The following is a 21057-nucleotide window of genomic DNA, read 5'->3' on the forward strand; positions in this document are numbered from 1 at the left end:
ATAATTTACATTGCTGATGAAATGCGACCTCATATTATGGTACTTACCGCAGAGTTCAATAAACGGCAGAAAACTTCCCATAGATACGTACATCGCTGTCCTTTCAACGCTGCACACGCAGGATATGACAAACCCTGGCAATAAAATTAAGACAATCAAAACAGAAATTTTCTATTTTAGAACTCTTTTACCATAACTCATTCCGCAAATCCCTGACATGAGTGTGAGTATATAGATGAGAAACACATTTCCACAGTTCTCTACATGAAAAACATAAACACTCAGCATAATCATCATTAAGCAGACTCCAATCAGCATCGCCAGCTGTGTTATAATAAGTGAAGACAATATCTCAAATACAGTTATCCCTAAAATCAAAAATGAACAAGTGATACAATTATAATTGCAGTGTGATAATTGAGAAATTTAAAAGTTACACTTTCTGCTGAAACATTGTTATGTTTTTTATTAGCTTTTATAACTGTTAAAATTTACCTAACATAATAATTAATTATGCTGTAATAATCAGTTGTTTGCTATACCTGTGACAAGACAGCGTTCAAAAATTCCTTCATTTCGCTCGAAAAGCATTGACCCAGACGTTGTCAACACAGATAGGAAAAAAGCGATCCTGTTAACATGAAACCTATGTTATTATCCTAGCAAGATTGTGACAATTAAAATAAATTATTAAGTGCATTACATAATCAAGTAAAATTTTTAGTATTTTGAAAGAGTCTTACGTTAATAGTACACCTGGTGCCATGAAACTATTGAAGTTAGGCAGATTACTACCATAAATTGGCTTCTTAAACTGAAATTTATAAACTTTGTAAGTATATTAATAAATTATTGATAATATTAGTATAATTATTGCACTAATTGGCACATACATGAACAGGTGACATAAGTACTCCTTCTGTCAAATCACAGGCTTGCGTCACATCGGTTGCTAAATCTTTCAGGCTGAGAATCAAATCACGCCGAATTATATAAGCCAGTTGTTGGTCTAAAAAATTAATTAATTAAAGGGGTTTGTGACTAGTAAAACAAAATATGCACTAAATATGATTATGATAGAGTAAATATATCGATTCAATAGTTGAAAAGGCTAGTTCTACCCACTAACTGTTCAACAAAATATGTTCCAACCTGACATGTCCATATGTATGCCAATTTCGCTTTCCTCCAAAGTGGTTTCATTTGCCATTTTTCCATATTCAAATCTATCGGCCAAGTTGTCAGAAAATCTTTCAGGAAAATCAATGAACGCCCAGGCCCATCCTCTTCGCACAGCTTCAATCGCTTTGTCGTAATCTTGGTATGGCACCTGGAACAATTATTTATAATTAATTATTTTATTAAGCATGAGACATTTTTCTATAACCACCAGTTCATGGTTCCGCTTGTTAAGGTGTCGAAGAAATCTGCAAGATAGCATTTTCAAATCACAGGACGAGTTGTACGAGCATAATATGTTCTCAGGAGATTCCCGATTTAGAACTGCTAATTTCAACCCTTTAGGGTCAGTTCCGACGGCATTGTAGAATAGAAACATTTCAATAAGCGGTAGAAAAAAGATGAACAGAACCATACTAAAAAGTAACCATGGGTAAATATTTATCTTCATTTTAGAAATAGGCAGCAGCTTTATAAATTTACCCATAATTTCTGATCATCCAGAGTGCGTTTTTCCAAACCAGTGCTTTTATGTGATGGGGTTTTATTAACATTGTAATATCTTTCCAAATATCCGTTTTCTCTTCCTTTACCTCCATCTCTTCAACCTCCTAAAGACATGAAAATAAATTGAAAATTTTGAATATGAGATTTTTTAAAAACTTACAGGTTGAGTAGGTGTAACTACAGGTCTTTCGTTATTACTATGTCTTGAAACGTTCTGATCATAGCTTAACTTAAGGAAGACTTCCTCAAGTGAATTTAAACCAAAATTTTGTAACAAACCTAAAGGAGATTCTTCTATGAGCAGTTTTCCTTTCCTCATCATACCTATCTGAAAATGAAAATAGTAAGCCAACTAATATAAAAATTTATATTTATAATAATTAATACTTTGTTAGCCTGTTTGGTTTCGTCGATATAATGTGTGGTTATAATAATTGTGGTTTTATTAAGCGTTGTTATTTCCACAAGATGCTCCCATATTCTGAAAAATATATTAATGTGTATTTATGTTACAAAAATGCTTAAAATCAAAAATCAATAAAAATAAAAATGCTTAAATTTTACCTTTCTCTTAGCACTGGATCAAGACCTACAGTCGGTTCATCTAAAATAAGAAGTTCAGGTTGGTGTATAAATGTGGCGACCATTGAAACCCTCCTCTGCTGCCCTCCACTTAAATATTTGACATAAGCGTGTCTGTTAGGGAGCTGCATGAGGTCAAGGAGAAAATCTGCCCTTTTTTCTACGTCCTTTGCAGTCATTCCATTCACCCATCCAAAGTACCTCAGCGTCTCCCATATCGTGAATTCCCCGTATAAAGCAACTTCCTAATATACCATATTATTAAAAAGCCAATTTGGTTGAAATGGGTTAAATGGTGTTTACTTGTGGCATATAGCCGACCCTAGGGCCAGGTATTCCGCTTCCTTTGCTCCCAGGATGGCCTCCTAAGGCGTAAATTTCTCCAGACTGGATGTGCTTCCTTCCAACTATGCAGCTTAGAAGAGTAGTTTTACCACATCCTGATGGGCCGAGTAAACCATATCTTTAAAAATAGAAAAATCTATAGAAATTTGGTAAAGCTTAAACCATTTTCAAGATATGATAAATGACCGATGATGAAAAATTTCTATATTTCACCTCAAAAAAATCGAAAAACAATTTATCTAGTTGAAATATATTCTACAGTGACTTTAAAATAAGTCTTTCTTTCTCTAATAAATTCATACATATATGTAAAATTTTCACTCACATCGATCCTTTGAGCACAGTCATATTCAGGTTGTCCAGTACAACTTGACGGTCACCTCCAGAACCGTAAGCTTTGTACGCTCTTCTCACCCGAACCGCCTGCTGCTCCAGGTGCACCTCTTGTAACATCCTGTAAATATACAAAAGGTTCTAATATGCTGTACTTATAACTTCAAGTATAAGAAAAATAACCAACATTAATAAAATGTTTCAATATTTGAAATTTCTAATTTAGTAATTGAATTTCCTTACAAAGAAAAAATCTAAATAATAATTTTTTTGTTATAATGTTCATACATAAATTTCAGTGAAGTGAAGCATTAATCAAAATTTACAAAATTGTTTAGATTATTTATAAATATGTTTTTTAAAAAGTTTTTTTTAAGTTTTGCAATTGCAAATTGATGCGTTCAAAACATTCAATAAACTCAAAAGCTCATTATTAAAATAAATTGTAATGTTTGGTCATATTAAGCTGATCAATTATCAAGATACCACATATTTCATAGTCTAAAACATGTCTTAGAAAATGCCTTGTGATTGCTTTATAGCATACAAAAAACATGTTTTGTGCCTGGTGGCCCCTCACAAAGCATATATAACATATTTATACCCTGAGGATGAAAAAACAGTTTTTGATTAAGAAACAAATTCATATAATATTGCCATTTTTGATAAAATTCTACCTATCTGTAATGAGATATTAAAGTAATATACATAATTTTGCAAGAACCTTGACATATAGTGGATGTAGTTCCTACTTTTGTTTATTCTACAACAAATTATAACTGACTCATTATGGTAATTTTTTGAATTTTTATTTATTTTAAAGCTACAAATAAAACTTTAAACACCCTTACATTTACATATTTTATAAATAAATTTAGTTTTATAAACACAGCAAAATAATAATAACAATAATAATGATAAGGAGTGTTGGTGGCGCAACAGTTTAGGTATTGACACAGTGCTCATGACTCTAAGACAAAGGTCCTGGATTCGAACCCAACATACTTACAAATGTTTTTTAAAAAAAAATTTTTCCTAAAACACCGGCACCCTGAGGAATCACATAACATCGTAGTTGAAATACCCTCATAACATAATAATAATACAACATACAATGAAATAACAAAATGATAATGTCAATAATATATTAATTATTTATAAATGAATGATGAAACCATATTACAACAGAAAAGCAGAAAGAAAAAAAATGAAAAGGAAAAGAGAAGAAAAGGAGATGATTCATGTCGTTTTTAAAAAACTTAGACCCAATGGATCTGAAACAAGCCAGTGAGGAAGACGAGTATACTTCCCAAGGAAGCAAATTCATAATCTTGACCCTGCAAGTCTGAAGGATAAGGCTAAAGTTTTAGAGGAGTTTTGAAGGCTTAGTATATGATTGGTACATTTGGATAAAAAATGTGGGAAAAAAGTTGATAGATATTAAGGACATTTGTTTGATTTCATTTTAAATATATATATTAAATCTCTAAGTATATAATTGCTTAGAATGTTAAGGTTGCTGAAGACATTAATACTATATAATTTACAAGTATACAGAAAAAAAATCAAATTACCAATTTTTGAATACAATATTTTTTATCGATAGTTATACTTTAATACAAAACTGGAGAACATTATAAAATTTTGTTGTAATTATAAAAATTCTATAAATTAACATTTTTGGAACTTAATTGGTTTAATAATTAAGTAAATAAGGTTTTACTTCTGGACTTTTTTCCATCAATTTGAATGAAAAATAATAGAGACCTTATTAATAATTAAAGGGTGTCTCTCAATCAAACATAAATTATAGTAATTATTAAATAAGGCCTTTTACTGTCATGAGACGGCAGTATTGGGTTGTCCGGAAAATAATGCAGGATTTTAAGTTTTCATTTAAAAAAATCTATATAAAATATTCTGTTTACGTTTACAGGATTACTCATTTGTATGAATGTCAACACTTATTAATCCTCTTCCAAATGATATTGTTTGNTATTTTGATTAAAGAACATTGCTTTAAAGTAACTAGTTTCTTTTTTTTTGTTTAATACCAAAATCCTGCATTATTTTCCGGACAACCCAATATTTTGTGTCCTTACGGTATGTAACCAGTTGAAAAGCTAATAAAATATTACTGTTAAAAGCCAGGTTGAACAGGAATTGGAGAACCACTTTAGTTCCAATTTTCAATGTTTAATAAGGTAAAATTGCTTTCATAGAAATAAAAGTAAAGGGTAACTGGTTAACAATGGATTCACATTTTGTTTTTAATACAAACACCCGATGGGTTGGCAATGTTAATTACACTTATTTGTCTAAATCCATCCAGTTGCTGGTTCGCTTAATTATTTTAATGATTAGTTACTAAACTAGTTTTTTCAAGACCGCAATTAGTCATTCATGTCAGTGTCAGACATAAACACTATTTGTAGAGAATAAAATTGTCAACTAATTACTATAAGCATAATTCTGTTGTGAAATGAATATTTGCTAATTCTAAGATAATTGTGAACTTTATCTACATGAACAGGTTGGGCAAAAAACACTTATAATACATACATCCCCCACTTACTGTAAATGTACTAGAGTATATTTTACAAATATGTACATTATGTACATTTATAGAAGTAAGTAGAGAAGAGATGTAATATGTAGCTTGCTCACTGAGCAACATAATTAAACAAAACTTTATAAAATTAATTTGTATCGAATTTTTTCGGTAATATTATCTAAATGTTGTACATAACGTATTTAAATGATAGGAGTTGAAAATTCATTAGTTGCTGTTTTTTATGTGTGCTTCATGCATTATCTCACTAAATTATCGATATAATTTCTTCGAACATCAAACTAGTCACAACTATTGTGGCAACAATTATAATTAAATGAGTTGGGTGATTCTAGCGCATTTTTTTTATATTTTAGGAATAAAAAAAATATTTCCTTTAATAGATTACTAAATGTTCGATATAATTAAATGAAACGTCCAAGACTTATAGACCTGATATACCATCAAACTTTGTATTGAGGACCTCACACAGGGTTTGAACATGACTTTCATACTTAATACTTAATAAGTAAGGGGTTATTTCAAATTATTCTTGTGCTGTCACAGTGGCAGTTAAAGCAAATTTAATTATTATGTTAATTGAATAAATTACTTATTTTATTTTAAATGAAAAATTATTTAGGATTACATCGGTCTGAAGACCGTTTTGATGTATAATCCCAAGTATTTTAATTTTATTTATTTATTTAGTTATTTTTATAATATTTCAGCAGCCTCGGTGTCGAGTAACATTTTGGAACGATATTCCATAATGTGGAATGTAGTCAAAATGAAAAAATAGAATTATTTGATGAGTAACATGTTCTTTGATGAAGTAACTTCATTTTGTCTTTCTGAATTGTCATACTTCATGATGTGTATTTTGTAATGTGGCTTTTTTTAAGAAGAATTAAGAATTGAAATTGAGAAGTGAACTTCGAGCATCTTCTTCCTAACTGTGACGCGGAATTCCGGATTTGCTCGTTTATTGATTCAAACAACTTAACGAGGTACCAATAAAAAGAAATAGGGGGGGCCTTAAACCGTAGAATGGTGGCATTATTCAATCATTCCTACCGAGGACAACGTGTTATATTTTTCAAAAAAAAAAAGACCAGTGTTTCTCACGGACTTGTTCGCATTTGTCATTTGATCGAATTTTTTTATGGTACTTCCGGCAGGCAGCCTTCCACCCAAGTCCAACGCGTCGGTTTTAATTACAAAACCGGCAACAGTATGCCGACCAAAGAACGATTTCCAAACGAAAACACAGTTCAAATACGTTAACCTTCAAACCAACTAATATCGGTTTCAATCAATAAATGTACATATCAACTTGTAACAAGGGGCATCTGGAAATATGAAAGCTTATAACAGAAGCATAAAAGAACAGCTATGTGTATGAGTAAAAATTATACTAAATATTTAAAAAATGTATGAGACAATGGTTTAAAAGTCATTCAACTGCCGAGCTTTCTGTGATTACTTCGCCGTCACCAGAGCAAAAACAAACCAAATCAGTAGTCGTCAGTACGCCTTACAAAGCTTGATAAGCATGTGTTCTTCATAAAATGTCAACCAAATGTGTGCTACATAAACCATAAGTTTTTAGATTGAATTTAATTTAAATTGATTATTTTATACTTATACTTACTAATTATTTACGTGAAATGTCGACAGATAGATAAATAGATAGATTGATAGTTAAAAGTTTATATGTAGGTAGGAGGATAGAAAGGTAGAGATAGATGAATAGATATATAGAAAGATAGATAGAGATAGAGAGAGAGAGAGAGTGAGAATAGATAGTGAGAAGTGGAAAGAGAGAGAATGGGAGCGAGAATGATTAAATATTTTATTTTAGCTTGCAAAATTAGGTCTTTCTTAGTTTTGATTGAACAAAGATTAGCCTTTGTAATAAATAGAATGAATATGAAGATAAATTAAGCAAATGGATTGATACTTAAATACATGTAGATAGAGAGCTAGGTGTAAATCGATAGAAATAGATACAGATATATAGAGTGAGTGAGTGAGAGAGAGAGAGAGAGAGAGAGAGAGAGAAAGAGAGGAGGGAGAGAGAAAGGTAGAGAGAGAGAGAAAAGGAGTTAGAGGAGATGAAGAGAGGGAGAGTGAGTGAAAACTAACTAATAAGTGAGTGAAAAAAAGAAAGACAAATTAAGAGTAAGAGTTAGATAGGTAGCTAGGCTGATAAGTGGAGAAAGAAAAAAGAGAGAGAGAGAGAGAGAAAGAGAAAGAGAGAGATAGGAAAGAGAGTGATAGAGGGAGAGAGAGTGTGTATGCAGTATAGTAGTATAAAAAGTAAAAAGAGAAAAGAGAATAGTAGCAAGATAGAGGGAAAAATGTGAGAAGAAGAGGAAAAAGCGACAAGGAGGGAGAGAGAGAGAGAGAGAGAGAGAGAGAGAGAGAGAGAGAGAGAGAGAGTGAAGTACAGAGAAAAGAAAGATAAAATGAGAAATAGATAGCTAGAAATATAAAAGGAGAGAGAGAAAAAAATAAAAAGAGGGAGAGAGAGAGTAAGATAGAGGAGAGAGAGTGTGTCTGTAAAGTATAAAAGTAGAAAGTGAACTGATAATGACAGATAACAAGATGGAGGGAAAAATGTGAGAAGGTGAGGAAAAAGCGAGAGGGAGAGAGAGAAATTGAAGAAAGTATAGAAAAAAGATTGATAAAATGAGAAATAGATGGTTAGAAAGATAAAAGGAGAGAGAAAGAAAGATAAATAAATAAATAGAGAGAGAGAGAGAGAGAGAGAGAGAGAGAGAGAGAGAGGAGGAGAGAAAAAGAGGGAGAGGGAGAGAGAGAGAGAGAGAGAGAGAGAATGAGTGAAGTATAGAAAAAAGAAAGATAAAATGAGAAATTGATAGCTCGATAGATAAAAGGAGTAAGAAAGAGAGAGAGAGAGAGAGAGAGAGAGAAAGAGAGAGAGAGAGAGAGAGTGAGTGAGTGAGTGAGTGAGTGAGAAAGGGGGGAGAGGAAAGGATAAAAGTACGTAAGAAATGTATTTGCATAAAATATATTTGTAGTTAACATTTTATTCTCACCGAAAATTCAACCCCAGAATGTTTAAGAAGTGTCTTTAAGTAAAATATCTATTAAAAGTTATATCTAGTTTCTTTATTATTTAATTAAAATTCGATTATACAAAGATCTTGTTTATTATCTAACCCCAAACCTTGAAGTGGACGGGCGCGGATTTATAAGTAATTCCTGGTGTGCTATTAAGAACGAGCATTTCACCATATATTAAACATATATTGAGACATATTGGCGTTTATTATTGTGTAAATTTAAAAAAATGTATAAAAATGAATATTTAACTTTTGTGTACATTAAATAATTAATGCTTTTTGACAGAAAACCTAGAAAACTAGTTCGAAAACAAAATTTATATTCAAGGCCTTAATTTCAAAATGTGAATAAATATTGTATTTAAATGTTTACAATTTTAATTTGGTTTCTGTGTAATTTAAGCAAAACTTTTAGTAGAAACAAAAGCAAATGTAAATATTTATTTTTCTTAATCGAATTCAATAAAATGTGTAGAAAAACAATTTGCAACAAAATAAAACTATGATTTTAAACTTGAATATAAATAAACTATTACAATACATAGTGTAAAATGTGATCAATTTTTTTTTAAATCCAATTACACACAGTGCTCAATATATTTATATATTCATTTATACTGTCTTCTAAAGAAACGAATGTACAAGGTTAATAGTTGTAAATTTTACACATGGCCGTATCGAAGCTCATATGAAAATAAACAACTCAATCTGTTTAAAAAATCTGCATAACGCATTTTTTTGAAAACTGTGCTTTTGAGTTAGCAATCCAAAAATTCCAATTCAACAGACGATCGTTGAATACGGAAATCATAAAACAGGATGAAAAAGTTAAGGCGTAAAATGTCCCTGTTTATATTTATTGTGCCGTTTTGTCTGTCGGCCTTTTCTGAAAGATTGCGAGAGGACTTTATATATCGTCAAAATGTTTTTTTGTTCCTGGTTGTGTACTATCAACTTTTATTATCCATTTAGGCCAATTTAAATCTATTTTCACCTTCCACGGCTTAATCAAATAAATTAAATAAATTAATGATTTTTAAAGTTTGAGTATTGAGAAATAAATATGACAACATTTTTCTACAATTTTCTATCATTTGTGTAGCAACACGATAATCGCGTCTGGGTATAAATCTTGCCCAATGCGATTCCGGGATAATTTGCATAACGCAATCTATTCATTAAAAAGTCATCGCTCATGTTGTAAACAATTTAATCGAATTATTCTATTAATAATAACATATAGTTTTATCTTGATTGGTAGAAAGCTGAGATATTTCGGAGATATCGACTAATCGACTAACTCCTTTTTGAATTTAACAATTCACGAACTTTATCGCCCCATCGAAAATTGCCTCCAGTGTGTTTGTTTAGTTAGTTGCTTAACGGTTTTAACGAGGGCGTAGTTTGTTTTCTTGTTGTCTCAGGATAAATTCTTGAACGTTGATTTTAATATTATATTGCATTATTTATAAATGTGCATGTTTTCAAGAATTTATCCCGTGAGACTCTCCAAGCTAGCTGTGAACAAAATAATCAATCTATACCACTCAAGTATTTTTCTATTGGCAAAAATCGCTGCTCTAACAGAGGCATTTCTGTCTGAGAAGTACTGGTTAAAGAAGAATTCTCCCCCTATTGTAAGCGCTTTCCTGGCTGTGACCCCAGGCATACACTCACAAAAGTAACATTTACCCTACGTTTGAACTAGACTACCCCAGGGCCACCAAAAATAGTGAACGAACTTTTCATGGCAGACATTACTATGGCGGTACCAGACTCCCAATTAATATTTACTGATGGATCATTATTAGTAGGACGAGTAGGCTGCGCTATATACGACCCCTCAGACAAGGTGGAAAAACTGTTTTCCCTTCCCAGTCAGGCATCCATTTTCACGCCGAAATGTACGCTCTTGTCTGCGCTCTGGAGTACATTGGGACATTTAAGGACACACGCTTCGCTATTGTATCAGACAGCATGAGCTCCATCGAGCAATTAGAACGTTTCCATCCCAACTCAAAGTGCGATTATTTAGTGACACATTTAGTCAATATCGTTTGTGCCTTACGGCATCGCCACATACAAACAGCTTTCTGTTGGTGTCGCGGACACTGTGGCATAAAAGGTAATGACATAGTAGATCAGTTAGGCAAATGAACGACAACAGCCGGAAAATACCAGGACATAAAACTGCCAAAGACAGATGCGAAACGTATCGTTAGTGGACTGGCGCAACTGGTACAACAGTGGATCAGCGGGAAACTTCTACAAATCGCTACACCCAGAATGTTGACTTTTCCATAAGACATGTCATATTTTGTAAATGGTTTTTATCCACATCCTCCTGAAACACCTGTTTTATGAAGAACAGTAGCCTCTTAAATTGTGTAAAGTGTGGACGAGAGCTTCCCCGGGGCTGGCGTTCTGCGGCCAGCGGGGATCCCCCCTCGTAGGACGGCTACTGGCTTCCCGAGTGTTTGATCTTTATTTATTCTATAGTATTTATTGTAGTTAGTTGATAGTTAAATATTGCATCTGTTACTTGTTATTTATTTATTAGTTTGTGCCTTCAAATTGTTAGTTTTGTCAAAATGTAATTTGTTATTTGGTAGGTTTGCACTTTTATCTGTTCATTGTTGTTTGTCTTTATTTATCCTTTGTTGTTGTTCTCGTACCGAATTTTTGATTTTTAGTACTTATCGTGATTGATCAATATTTATTGCTCTCGTTACTTGTTATTTATTTATTGCTTTATGATTCTGAATTTCTAGTCATGTTAAAAAATGGAATTTAATATTTCATAGGTCCGTACTCTTGCTGAATGTTCCAAAACAAAGCAAAAAAAAATGTTTTCAAGAATGAACATTTGACGAAGGTGAGGCGACCTCCGAGTAATTCATTCCAGCACGTGCAAATACTGTCGGTCATGGTCAGGTTTGTTCCTCATTGAGACAGTTTAAATAGTTCTAGTAACAGTCTAGTGACCTTTTAAGAAAATACAATAAAAGTAGTGTCTCTTGATTGATTATTTTTTTATAAAAAGTAAAATTTATCTTTTAATATCAAATTTCTTTCAAATCAGGAATAAAAAAGGTGTACTAATTATCAATTTTATATTAGTTTATTTATAAATGGTTTTCGTTGAAGCATCGAATTTTAAATTTCAAGATTTGATCAAAAGAGAACAGTAATTTTTTTTACTTCATTTATTTTCATCTGCAACTGTATATGTATTACATGTGCCAATTTGTGACATTGAGGACATTTCATAAGGTCTTTTATCCATATAGTTTTCAGTCGTCTATTGTGGGGAATAACAGTATTTCTGAGTTAGTGTGATTTTGTCATTTACTCTGAAAACTTCTGCATTATGTTTTGAATGATGAAAAAAGTTGGCATGTGTGTATCTATGTAAAATGAGTTATTATTTACATAAGAAGGGGTAGAAATAATTATTCGTAAAATCTTTCAAAACTTTGGAATCTTTCAATATTGGAATATTTGGCAGATCCGTAAACTCGGCATAAATACTTCCAAATCGTTTGAGAAGGTGTAATCGCAAAAGTTGTAAGTTTAATGGTAATTTGATCGTCGGGTCAGTAGGTAGAAAAGCATTTTAAATAGTTTATTAAGTGTCTGTTTTTTTAAACTTGTGTACGGATTGCAAATACCAAATATAAGTCCTGAATATGTAACTTTGTCGGGTTAAGGAACAGGTTAGGACAAGTCTCACAGCGGAGTGTAAAGTTGATGTGTTGTGACTTACAGGGGTTAAACTTTATTTTCCAAAGATTGCTTCATTTTTCAATTTGTGGTTTTGTAACATAAGAGAAGCTTGTGTAGAAGAGAGATAACTTGTTCATATGGCGGTGCCATCTGCGTGGAGGTAAGTGCATTGTCATTTGTGGGCATGTCAGAAGTAAAAATTGTCTACAACAGCCGTAGAAATAAAAAAAAAACATTCCTCCGTTCACTGACATTGCAGTCTTGTGCGTCGTTGTAATTCAGCAGATGCGCGCTGATAAATTTCACAATCGCGAATGTTTAAAATTCGTACGAGTAGATGATAGGAACAGGTCGAATCCATAAAAGCCGACGATCTTTGAGTTGGATGAAGAAATAGGTGGATAATCCAGAAATTAAAGATACCGCTTTGGGGAATGTTAAGGTCTCAGCCGTGATCCTTGAATTTCCAGATCCACTTTTTTCTGCATCCATTTTTTCCTTTCTAAGGCCTTGTTCTGACTGTTAGTATTTAGTCGAGTCGCGAGTAATTTAGTGATTACAATCTCTAGCTATTGCCCTAAAAATCTTTATATCTACGGTCGCGTACAGTGCACAAATCAGGGATGTTTTGTAGGATGAACATGTTGCAAAGCAATAAAGCATAACGGCTATTTTAGAAGAGTTGTAAGAAAAAAATGTTGTGATAAATAAAAAGGCTACGAAGGAAGGAAATTGCAATATAAGATCCCAAACAATACTTCGGAAAAATGTTAAAGATGTTTTTCCTCCCAGCGAAACATTTTTAGAGACAACTAATTAAATCGACTAAAACAACAGGTACGCACTTGTTTAGTTGATGCACCACTGAATCGTGGTGGACACATTACTCGAAAAAATAGAACAATATGGATTGGCCCTACTATATCACTCAATAAACTTTTCGACTAAAATTTTGTTGTTCAGACACATTTAGCTGCTAAATTACTCCTTACTCGACTAAAATACTAACATAGTCTGACCAAGATATAAGTCGTAGAATTGATTTGAAGTTGGGTGAGTATGGCAATTCACATTTTGGAAAAGTTAGTTATACTAAAAAACTTTCGTGGCTAGAACTATCAAACAAAAAGTAAAAAGGCAAAAGGTCTGATCCCTCTTTTGCATGACACAAATGGCACAAACTTCCAATAATGTACGTTTAGAGATTTTGCTATACATACCAGTCAGTCATCAGCGTTTGGCGTTTTTTGCCTACACGAGATCAGAGGTGATTTAGCATTTTTCAAACAACGAGAGTTATGAGTGGGGAAAACCAATTTGTCGAAATTTGTCGAAAATGTGTCTTAAAGTGATTAAAAACAAAATTGTTCTCGCCATTTTCCTCAAAACCAATCAACATCGCAAACACACCGTAGTATGGGAAGGGTATACAATTTTTAACGTTGTAGCTTTTCTTTCTATCAACGTCTTATACATTAGTTTTAGAGTCAGTGTCACGAGCGGGATCCGAACCCAAGACCTTCGGCTAAATACGCCGCTGCTCTACCAATTGAACTATCGTGATTTCCATCAACTAGGACACCAACCTCCCATCTCAACCCCACCTTTTTGAATTTTCTCTCCTTTTTGCCATTTTGCAAATGTCGTGTAATCTATTCGATTCTCGGGGACGAATGAAATGACCACGGAGAGCTTTAGTGAAGATATACTTCATTTTGCTTATTAAATCCATTAGATTTCGTGGTCCGATTGACCAAATAACCACTTTCAATTAATTAATCTAAAGTCAGTGTCACTAGCGGGATTCGAACCCACGACCTTCGCCTGTTGGTGTCCGAGTGGATCGAAGTCACGATAGTTCAAGTGGTAGAGCAGCGGCTTATTTAGCCAAAGGTCCTGGGTTCGAATCCCGCTCGTGACACTGACTTTTTTATATCAACCAATACCTTACATAAATATTAATTGTTCCAAACATTCACGAACTTATCATGATTTTATTTTGAGTATAAAATAATTGTTTAATGTTAGATATTATATACATCGTTTGCGGAACAAGGCCCTAGTTGAGTGTGGAGGAACAGAATATTTACGAGCATATTAACATTAAAATTCTCATTTCAAACTATATTTTGAGAATTATAGGCATTTTAAATAATCTTTTAGAAATTATTTATTAAGTGTTTCAAATCTGGAATGTATAAATGATCGCTTTTAACAAAACCGGAAGTTAAAGAAATGATAAGTGAAGGTACATGTTCGATTATTGTAGTAGTCAAGGTTGACTAAGTACAGTTATGTGATGCTCCATCCTACTTAGACGACAATATGTTCCGCAATGTGCTATACGGTAAATTTAAATGTTAACCACATTCAAGGCCTTTTCCACTATCAAAGTCTTTAATTTTTTAAGAATCAAGGACCATCCGCATATCCAAGCCCAGCAAAAAGCCCGTGGGATAAGTTCGCGTTTTATAAATTAATTCATAGCCCGTACAAAGAGAAACATCCTGGTTCATTATAGCACGCTTTTTCGACTGAAATGGTTTCTCCGTTTAAAGCGTTGTTTACAAACTTGGAGAAAAATCCTTGAAACTTTGTAAATCGTTATGGTCTTGAGGAAAATTATGATCTCCTTCTCTGACGAGACAGACGAGCTGGTCGATTAGCTGGTAGATTAGACAAAAAACATCTCGGATGATCTACGTGTTGCAAAGTGATGGAAGTAGTTTGACCAATATTGGCTGACTCGGGTCCGCCTACATTCTAGGTCCCAGGCCGGGTCATTGTACTTGTACGTAGATAAGTTTAAAAAAAATAGAAAGAGGACGCAAAATGTACGGCCAGAGGTAGAAAATATCTCCATCAGCTAGCTCTTCAATACATATGTACATGTGAGTTTTTATAAAATCCTTTTATTTTTGTGATGCCTATTTTATGGCAAGACTGTGTATGGTGTTAAAAGTAATTTTTCACGTATAATCTACTGGTGCTATTAGAATTTTAATTAAGTTGGCGCGTTAAGCCATGATGGTTAACTTTTTTAAATGTAGTCCTTATTTTTTTTACATATTTTGAAAGCCCTTTCCATTCTAAAAAAATATACCAGAAATTCAAACATTCATCGATTTGTTTGGGAGATATTGAATTTTTCCTACAAAACTCGATAATTTCAACTTATCGTTTAACAGGTTAAAAAAAGAGAAAATTTAAATGATCGTGTAACTGATTATTGTTGGTTAAAGTTAGGTTTAAAAAAATCAACACAAATTAATTTTCCAATTTGTCCTTTTTTTAACCAGTTGCACGATAAATTAAAATTACAGAGTTCTGAAGGAAAACCTCAATATCTCCAGAACAAATCGACGAATTTTTGAGTTTCTTGTATAATTTTCGTTAGAATGGAAAGGAGTTTCAAAATTTGTAAAAAAAACTGGCATTACATTTGAAAAAAAGTTCAGTATTACTTATTAAAATTCTAATAACACCAGAAGAGTCTACGCTAAAAATTACGTTTGGAACCATGCTTAGTTTTATAATAGAAGGCAGCACAATAAAAATAAAAGGGGTCGGTGGCCGCAACGGTTTAAGCGTTGACACGGCGCTCATCACTGTAAGGTAAAGGTCCCGGGTTCGAATCCAGCGGCCCTTCATTCGAATCCGACATACTTACAAATCGGCTTTTTTCAAAAACACCGGCAGGCACCTCTGCTGTTGCGAACCCTCGTAAAAAAATAATAATAAAAATAAATATATAAAAACAAAAGGTTTTGCCTTTTATAAAACTCACACGGTACATATACGTATATCTCGTTAAGGCTAAGTAGGCATTATAAGTGTAAATTAATAAATAAGCATTTAAAAAATCATGCTGATCTGCAAATACAAACTGCCAAGTAAAAATTCAATTCAACTCCTGAATTCATTCATACATTTTTGGTTTTTTCTCACTTCGATTATTTTATTTTCTTGTCCTACAAAAGATTACGTATAAAATAAGCTAATTTTAGCAGGGATTCGCTAAATACTTTTTTGGATAGTTTAAATAATCAATTTTTATGTTGATTAAATTATAAAGACTGTGTTTTTTTCTGATTTCTTTCTCGTTCGTTAAATGAATTGTAATGTAAGGTAGTAAATACAGAAAACTAACTTTTTTTTAAAAACAGTTTTTCAATATTTTCAGTCCGCCAGATTTCGTGCGTCATGGAATGATTTCCGCCTTAATTGATGATTATAATGTTTCCATAACCGCGATGTGGGTTGTTCTTGCGTCCTTGATTCAACTGTTGTCCCATTCACGATTTATTGTGTTGTTTTCAATATTGTTTAACTTTTGTTTGGTTGTTGTTGAACAAAAATAAATCAAAATCTTTGTTCTCAATAAAACAAACCTACAGATTTGTATTAAAGGTACAATTAGGTAGAAAGATTTAGATTTTGAAACAAGAGAGGCAAAACTGTACAATTTAACAAAATTCCCATTCGTAAAAGGATTTAGATAATTGTATATACGTGGGAAAATGTACAAACAATCTTATAGAAAATTAAACTTAACTCGTTTAAAAATAAACTTTCAATTCAAATACATTATACGTGTATGTCCTGTGGAATTCAATAATAATAAACTAGATGCTAAAACAGGAATACTAAGTGCAATGTAGAACCGTTTTATCATATCGCAATAATTTAAATTCCACAAGAGATATTTTTTTATTACTCTGATCCAATTCCAATATGAAATAAATAATTGATCAAAATAATCAAATGTGTGTTATGTAATTTTAAATATGTCGAATTTCAACAGGAAAAAACCTATATAACTAAACCCAGTTATAATATTTATTAACCTTAAGCAGCAACGGCCTTAATTTACAGACGATTTAATTATATGCCAAGCTTCAAGATATTAAGTTTTTTCTTAAATATCCTTGGATACTGGTCCATTTCCTTCGGTCAACTGGTAAAAAACGTCGCCATCTTCATTAGATGTTAAATACAACATAATTAATGTTGTATTTAGCTTTTATTGGTTTTGTATGGCGAAATAAATTGATATGCCCTTTCAAAAATGGTCCGGTTGATTTTGCCGTATACTGAGTTGTTCTCCTTTATATATAGTATTTTTCAGTCAAATGAAACTTTCTTTCAATCAAATGAAACCTTTTTCCAAGCAAATGAAACCTTTTTTCAATCAAATGAAACTTTTTTCAATCAAATGAAACCTTTTTTTCAATCAAATGAAACCATTTTTCAAGCAAATGAAATCTTTTTTCAAGCAAATGAAACCTAAAACCTAATGACAATAATTATGTGGAAGAATAAATAAATGACATTATAGTACTAACAATAATCAATGTAGAGTTTGATCTACAAACATCATACTAACAATAATTTTTATGATGATTGAATATTAATATTACAATAATTGAATGTAAGGCTTAGGTCCAAGAACGTTTCTTGTGAAGATCCGTATTCACCAAACTTTTCTACATCCACCCCGTTGAAGTTTAATTAAGTGGGATAGAAAAGAGGTTTTGAGCGAGCAACAACTTTCTGTGATAGAAATTATGAATGATGGAGTGGGGTGGAGTTCAATCCTTTTTAAAAAGATGGTTCCTACTCACAGTAAGTTGTTTCGCAACAATCCGGATTTCGAGCCCTTTAGCTCATCATCAGGTTGAAGGGTTTCTTCTTCATGAATTGCAAAAGTGAACCCCCGATACCCCCGCCAACGCGAAAACGCGTGATGAGCTAAAGGGCTCGAAATCCGGATTGTTGCGAAACAACTTACTGTGAGTAGGAACCATCTTTTTAAAAAGGATTAAACTCCACGCCCACTACATCATTCATCATTTCTATCACAGAAAGTTGTTGCTTGCTCAAAACTACTTTTCTATCCAACTTAATTAAACTTCGACGGGGTGGATGTAGAAAAGTTTGATGAATACGGATCTTCACAAGAAACGTTCTTGTACCTAAGCCTTACGATTCAATTATTGTAATATTAATATTCAAGCATCATAAAAATTATTGTTAGTACTATAATGTCATTTATTTATTCCTCTACATAATTATTATCATTAGGTTTTAGGTTTCATTTGCTTGAAAAATGGTTTCATTTGATTGAAAAAAGGTTTCATTTGATTGAAAATAAGTTTCATTTGATTGAAAAAAGGTTTCATTTGATTGCAAAAAGGTTTCATTTGATTGTCTTCTTTTTAGTATAAATAAAACTTTTTGTGTTTATTTTTGATTATGATTTTTTTAAACATGTTCGTTTTTTAGAACGTCTTTTGTTTTTAACTTCGTATTTTGCGCAGGTCCTATCGTTAAATTAGAGTAAATGGGACTAGAGGTCAGCCCTCTACTGGGTGTTTTTCTTTTATTGTAATTGAATAAACTCCTGAATTATTAAGGTTTACTGAGTTTTTCACCTTTAGATCGTGTTTTTCAACTTACTTGTATGTACAAGGAGAGTAAGTACGAGTCGGTGTTTTATCCCTTTTTGGTCTCTTTTTGGTAATATATATCTTTTGTTAATTTCTGTACAATTACTAATTTTTGCATTCAGTACGTGTTTTGTTTTTAACTTCGTATTTTGCGCAGGTCCTATCGTTAAATTAGAGTAAATGGGACTAGAGGTCAGCCTTCTACTGGGTTTTTTTATTGTAAAAATAAACTCCTGAATTTTTAAGGCTTACTGAGTTTTTCACTTTTAGATCGTGTTTTACAACATACTCGTATGTACAAGGAGCGTAAGTACGAGTCGATGTTTTATCCCTTTTTTATAATATACAACTTTTGTTCATTTTTGTACAATTACTAAGTTTTTGTTTTTAGTAGCTGTTTTGTTGTTAAGTTCGTTTCAGTAGAACAAGTGTCGTGTTTTGTAAGTAAAAATCGTATTTCGTGCAGTCCTGGGGTCTGTTCAAGGAGAGGTTCAAGGAGTCGTTGTTCAGGCTCTTCCCTATGTCATTTTAAATAATAATTATCTTTTTTGTGAGCTTGGTTGGTCTTTGTTTATACACTAACTGAGTTTTATCTCATTTATCGTGTTGAGTTTGTAATAATTTGTGCAAATCCTCGTTCAAATATCAGTGAAAATAAACATAAAACCCATACAAATACTTCGCGGTTTTTTTGACATCGTATGTGAAACAATCAAGGGAAGTAGGTAGATGTTGTTATTAAATCTCGTCTCGCTGTATTTTTTAATAATAAATAACTTTTAGTCTGGAATTGGTCGGTCTTTGTAAAATTGCAATTGAGTTTTTCTTCTTTAAATCCTGTTTTGTTTATGGGTTCGTATTTTGTGCTGGTCCATGATAGTCAATGCCTGTAGACACCTCTTTTCTATTGTTTGTTTTGTCAGTATTTAAAACGATTTTTTCATGTTTATGTGTAAGTTCTGCAATCGATCCAAGAAAACTTACATGGGCCGGATCGCCATATTTGAGTTAAATTTCGACAAAATCGAACCATCTATTAAACAAATTTAAATTTTGGGCAAGGTTTTATCGTTAGGTAACAATATTAAGCCTACAAAGATTTTTAAGATATTTTAAAATATTTTAACTTTGAACACACAATTTAACATTTTAGAAAAACATAATATTATGTTAACTATGGCAAAAAGTTAACTGCTACCTACTTGCTTATTTACTCTATACTAATTTTTTCAATTTGTTATTATGTTTTTTTCATAATAAAATGTTAATGAGTGTAGTTTAACATGAGTACTCAAAAGTACCACAAAGTTCCACCGAGCTTTTTATCACATTTTGTAGGTTACATTTAGAACTAACTTTATTTAAAAAATCTCAACCAGATCCCCCAGCTAACATTTTTTGAGAGGAATTTTCCAGCCAATAATTAGTTGAAGCTGCATTTTTTCGGAAAAAAAGTTTGATATAGGGCAGATTTGGTTGAGATTAACGTAGTCCATGAAGTGGAACTTAAGTTACTTTTGATTTACCAGTTTAAACTACTCATCATGAAAATTTATTAAGAAAAATTTTTAATTACAAATTGAAAAAATGACTCTATACTAAATAAGCAATGTATAGCGATGTTAATTTTTACTGTAACAAAATTTAAACGTACAAAAATTAAAATAATGTGTTTTTGTAAAATGTTAAATTGTGAGCTGAAAATACAATCAACGTTGTTTTTAATTGTTTTTATTCTAAAGGTTGCTTCTTTTTCCAGATGTTGCAGGTTAATTTTTTGTATATTTTTGTATCCGTAACTTTTTATGAAAAAAATTACCTACAATATTTTCAAAATCATTTGTAGCCCTCATATTGTTACCTAAAGAATAAACTTTGCTCACAATTTCATTTTATTAAAAGGGGTTCGATTATATTGTATCTATTGCCTAAAATATCGCTATCCGGCCAACTATACGGCGTTTAAGGTTTTCTCGGTGTTTTTGTGGATAAATTTTGTGGATAAAATTTTTGTAACTATCGACTTTTGTGCAGATCCAATGAGAGTGTTGGACTATTTTTTGTGCGGGTGCTACGGCCAAATTAGAGTCAAGACTGTAAGATGTCACGTCTCTACTTTTTTCTCTGGTATTTAACCAATGACGTCAATCTTCAACTTGTTGTTTTCTGTCTTTAAATTAATTTTCCTTTAATTGCGTGTTTCATCCGGTCGGTTTTTAACGTCTGTTATGTTTGTTATCTTTAAATCATGTTTTGTTTGCAATTATGTACAGCTTTTTTCCAGGTCTTTTTG

At 32.1% G+C, this 21057-nt stretch overlaps 1 protein-coding gene across 1 annotated transcript in view; it reads right to left on the reverse strand.

Moving 5' to 3' along the window:
• Nucleotides 1-21057, reverse strand: part of LOC106668456 (ABC transporter G family member 20-like) — a 42813-nt gene that overhangs the window by 1403 nt on the left and 20353 nt on the right. The window contains exons 2-14 of the mRNA XM_014397248.2: nucleotides 2939-3067; nucleotides 2572-2731; nucleotides 2251-2513; nucleotides 2074-2167; nucleotides 1847-2014; nucleotides 1663-1790; nucleotides 1391-1595; nucleotides 1153-1330; nucleotides 894-1009; nucleotides 744-814; nucleotides 543-631; nucleotides 192-368; nucleotides 48-134 (exon numbers count right to left, since the gene is read on the reverse strand). Coding sequence (XP_014252734.1) covers nucleotides 48-134; nucleotides 192-368; nucleotides 543-631; nucleotides 744-814; nucleotides 894-1009; nucleotides 1153-1330; nucleotides 1391-1595; nucleotides 1663-1790; nucleotides 1847-2014; nucleotides 2074-2167; nucleotides 2251-2513; nucleotides 2572-2731; nucleotides 2939-3066 — 1864 coding nt within the window. The 5' untranslated portion in view covers nucleotide 3067. The remainder of the gene's footprint in view (nucleotides 1-47; nucleotides 135-191; nucleotides 369-542; nucleotides 632-743; nucleotides 815-893; nucleotides 1010-1152; nucleotides 1331-1390; nucleotides 1596-1662; nucleotides 1791-1846; nucleotides 2015-2073; nucleotides 2168-2250; nucleotides 2514-2571; nucleotides 2732-2938; nucleotides 3068-21057) is intronic.

The sequence above is a fragment of the Cimex lectularius genome, unplaced genomic scaffold, assembly GCF_000648675.2.
Source record: "Cimex lectularius strain Harlan isolate CLEC.00 unplaced genomic scaffold, Clec_2.1 scaffold144, whole genome shotgun sequence".
Classification (NCBI taxonomy): domain Eukaryota; kingdom Metazoa; phylum Arthropoda; class Insecta; order Hemiptera; family Cimicidae; genus Cimex; species Cimex lectularius.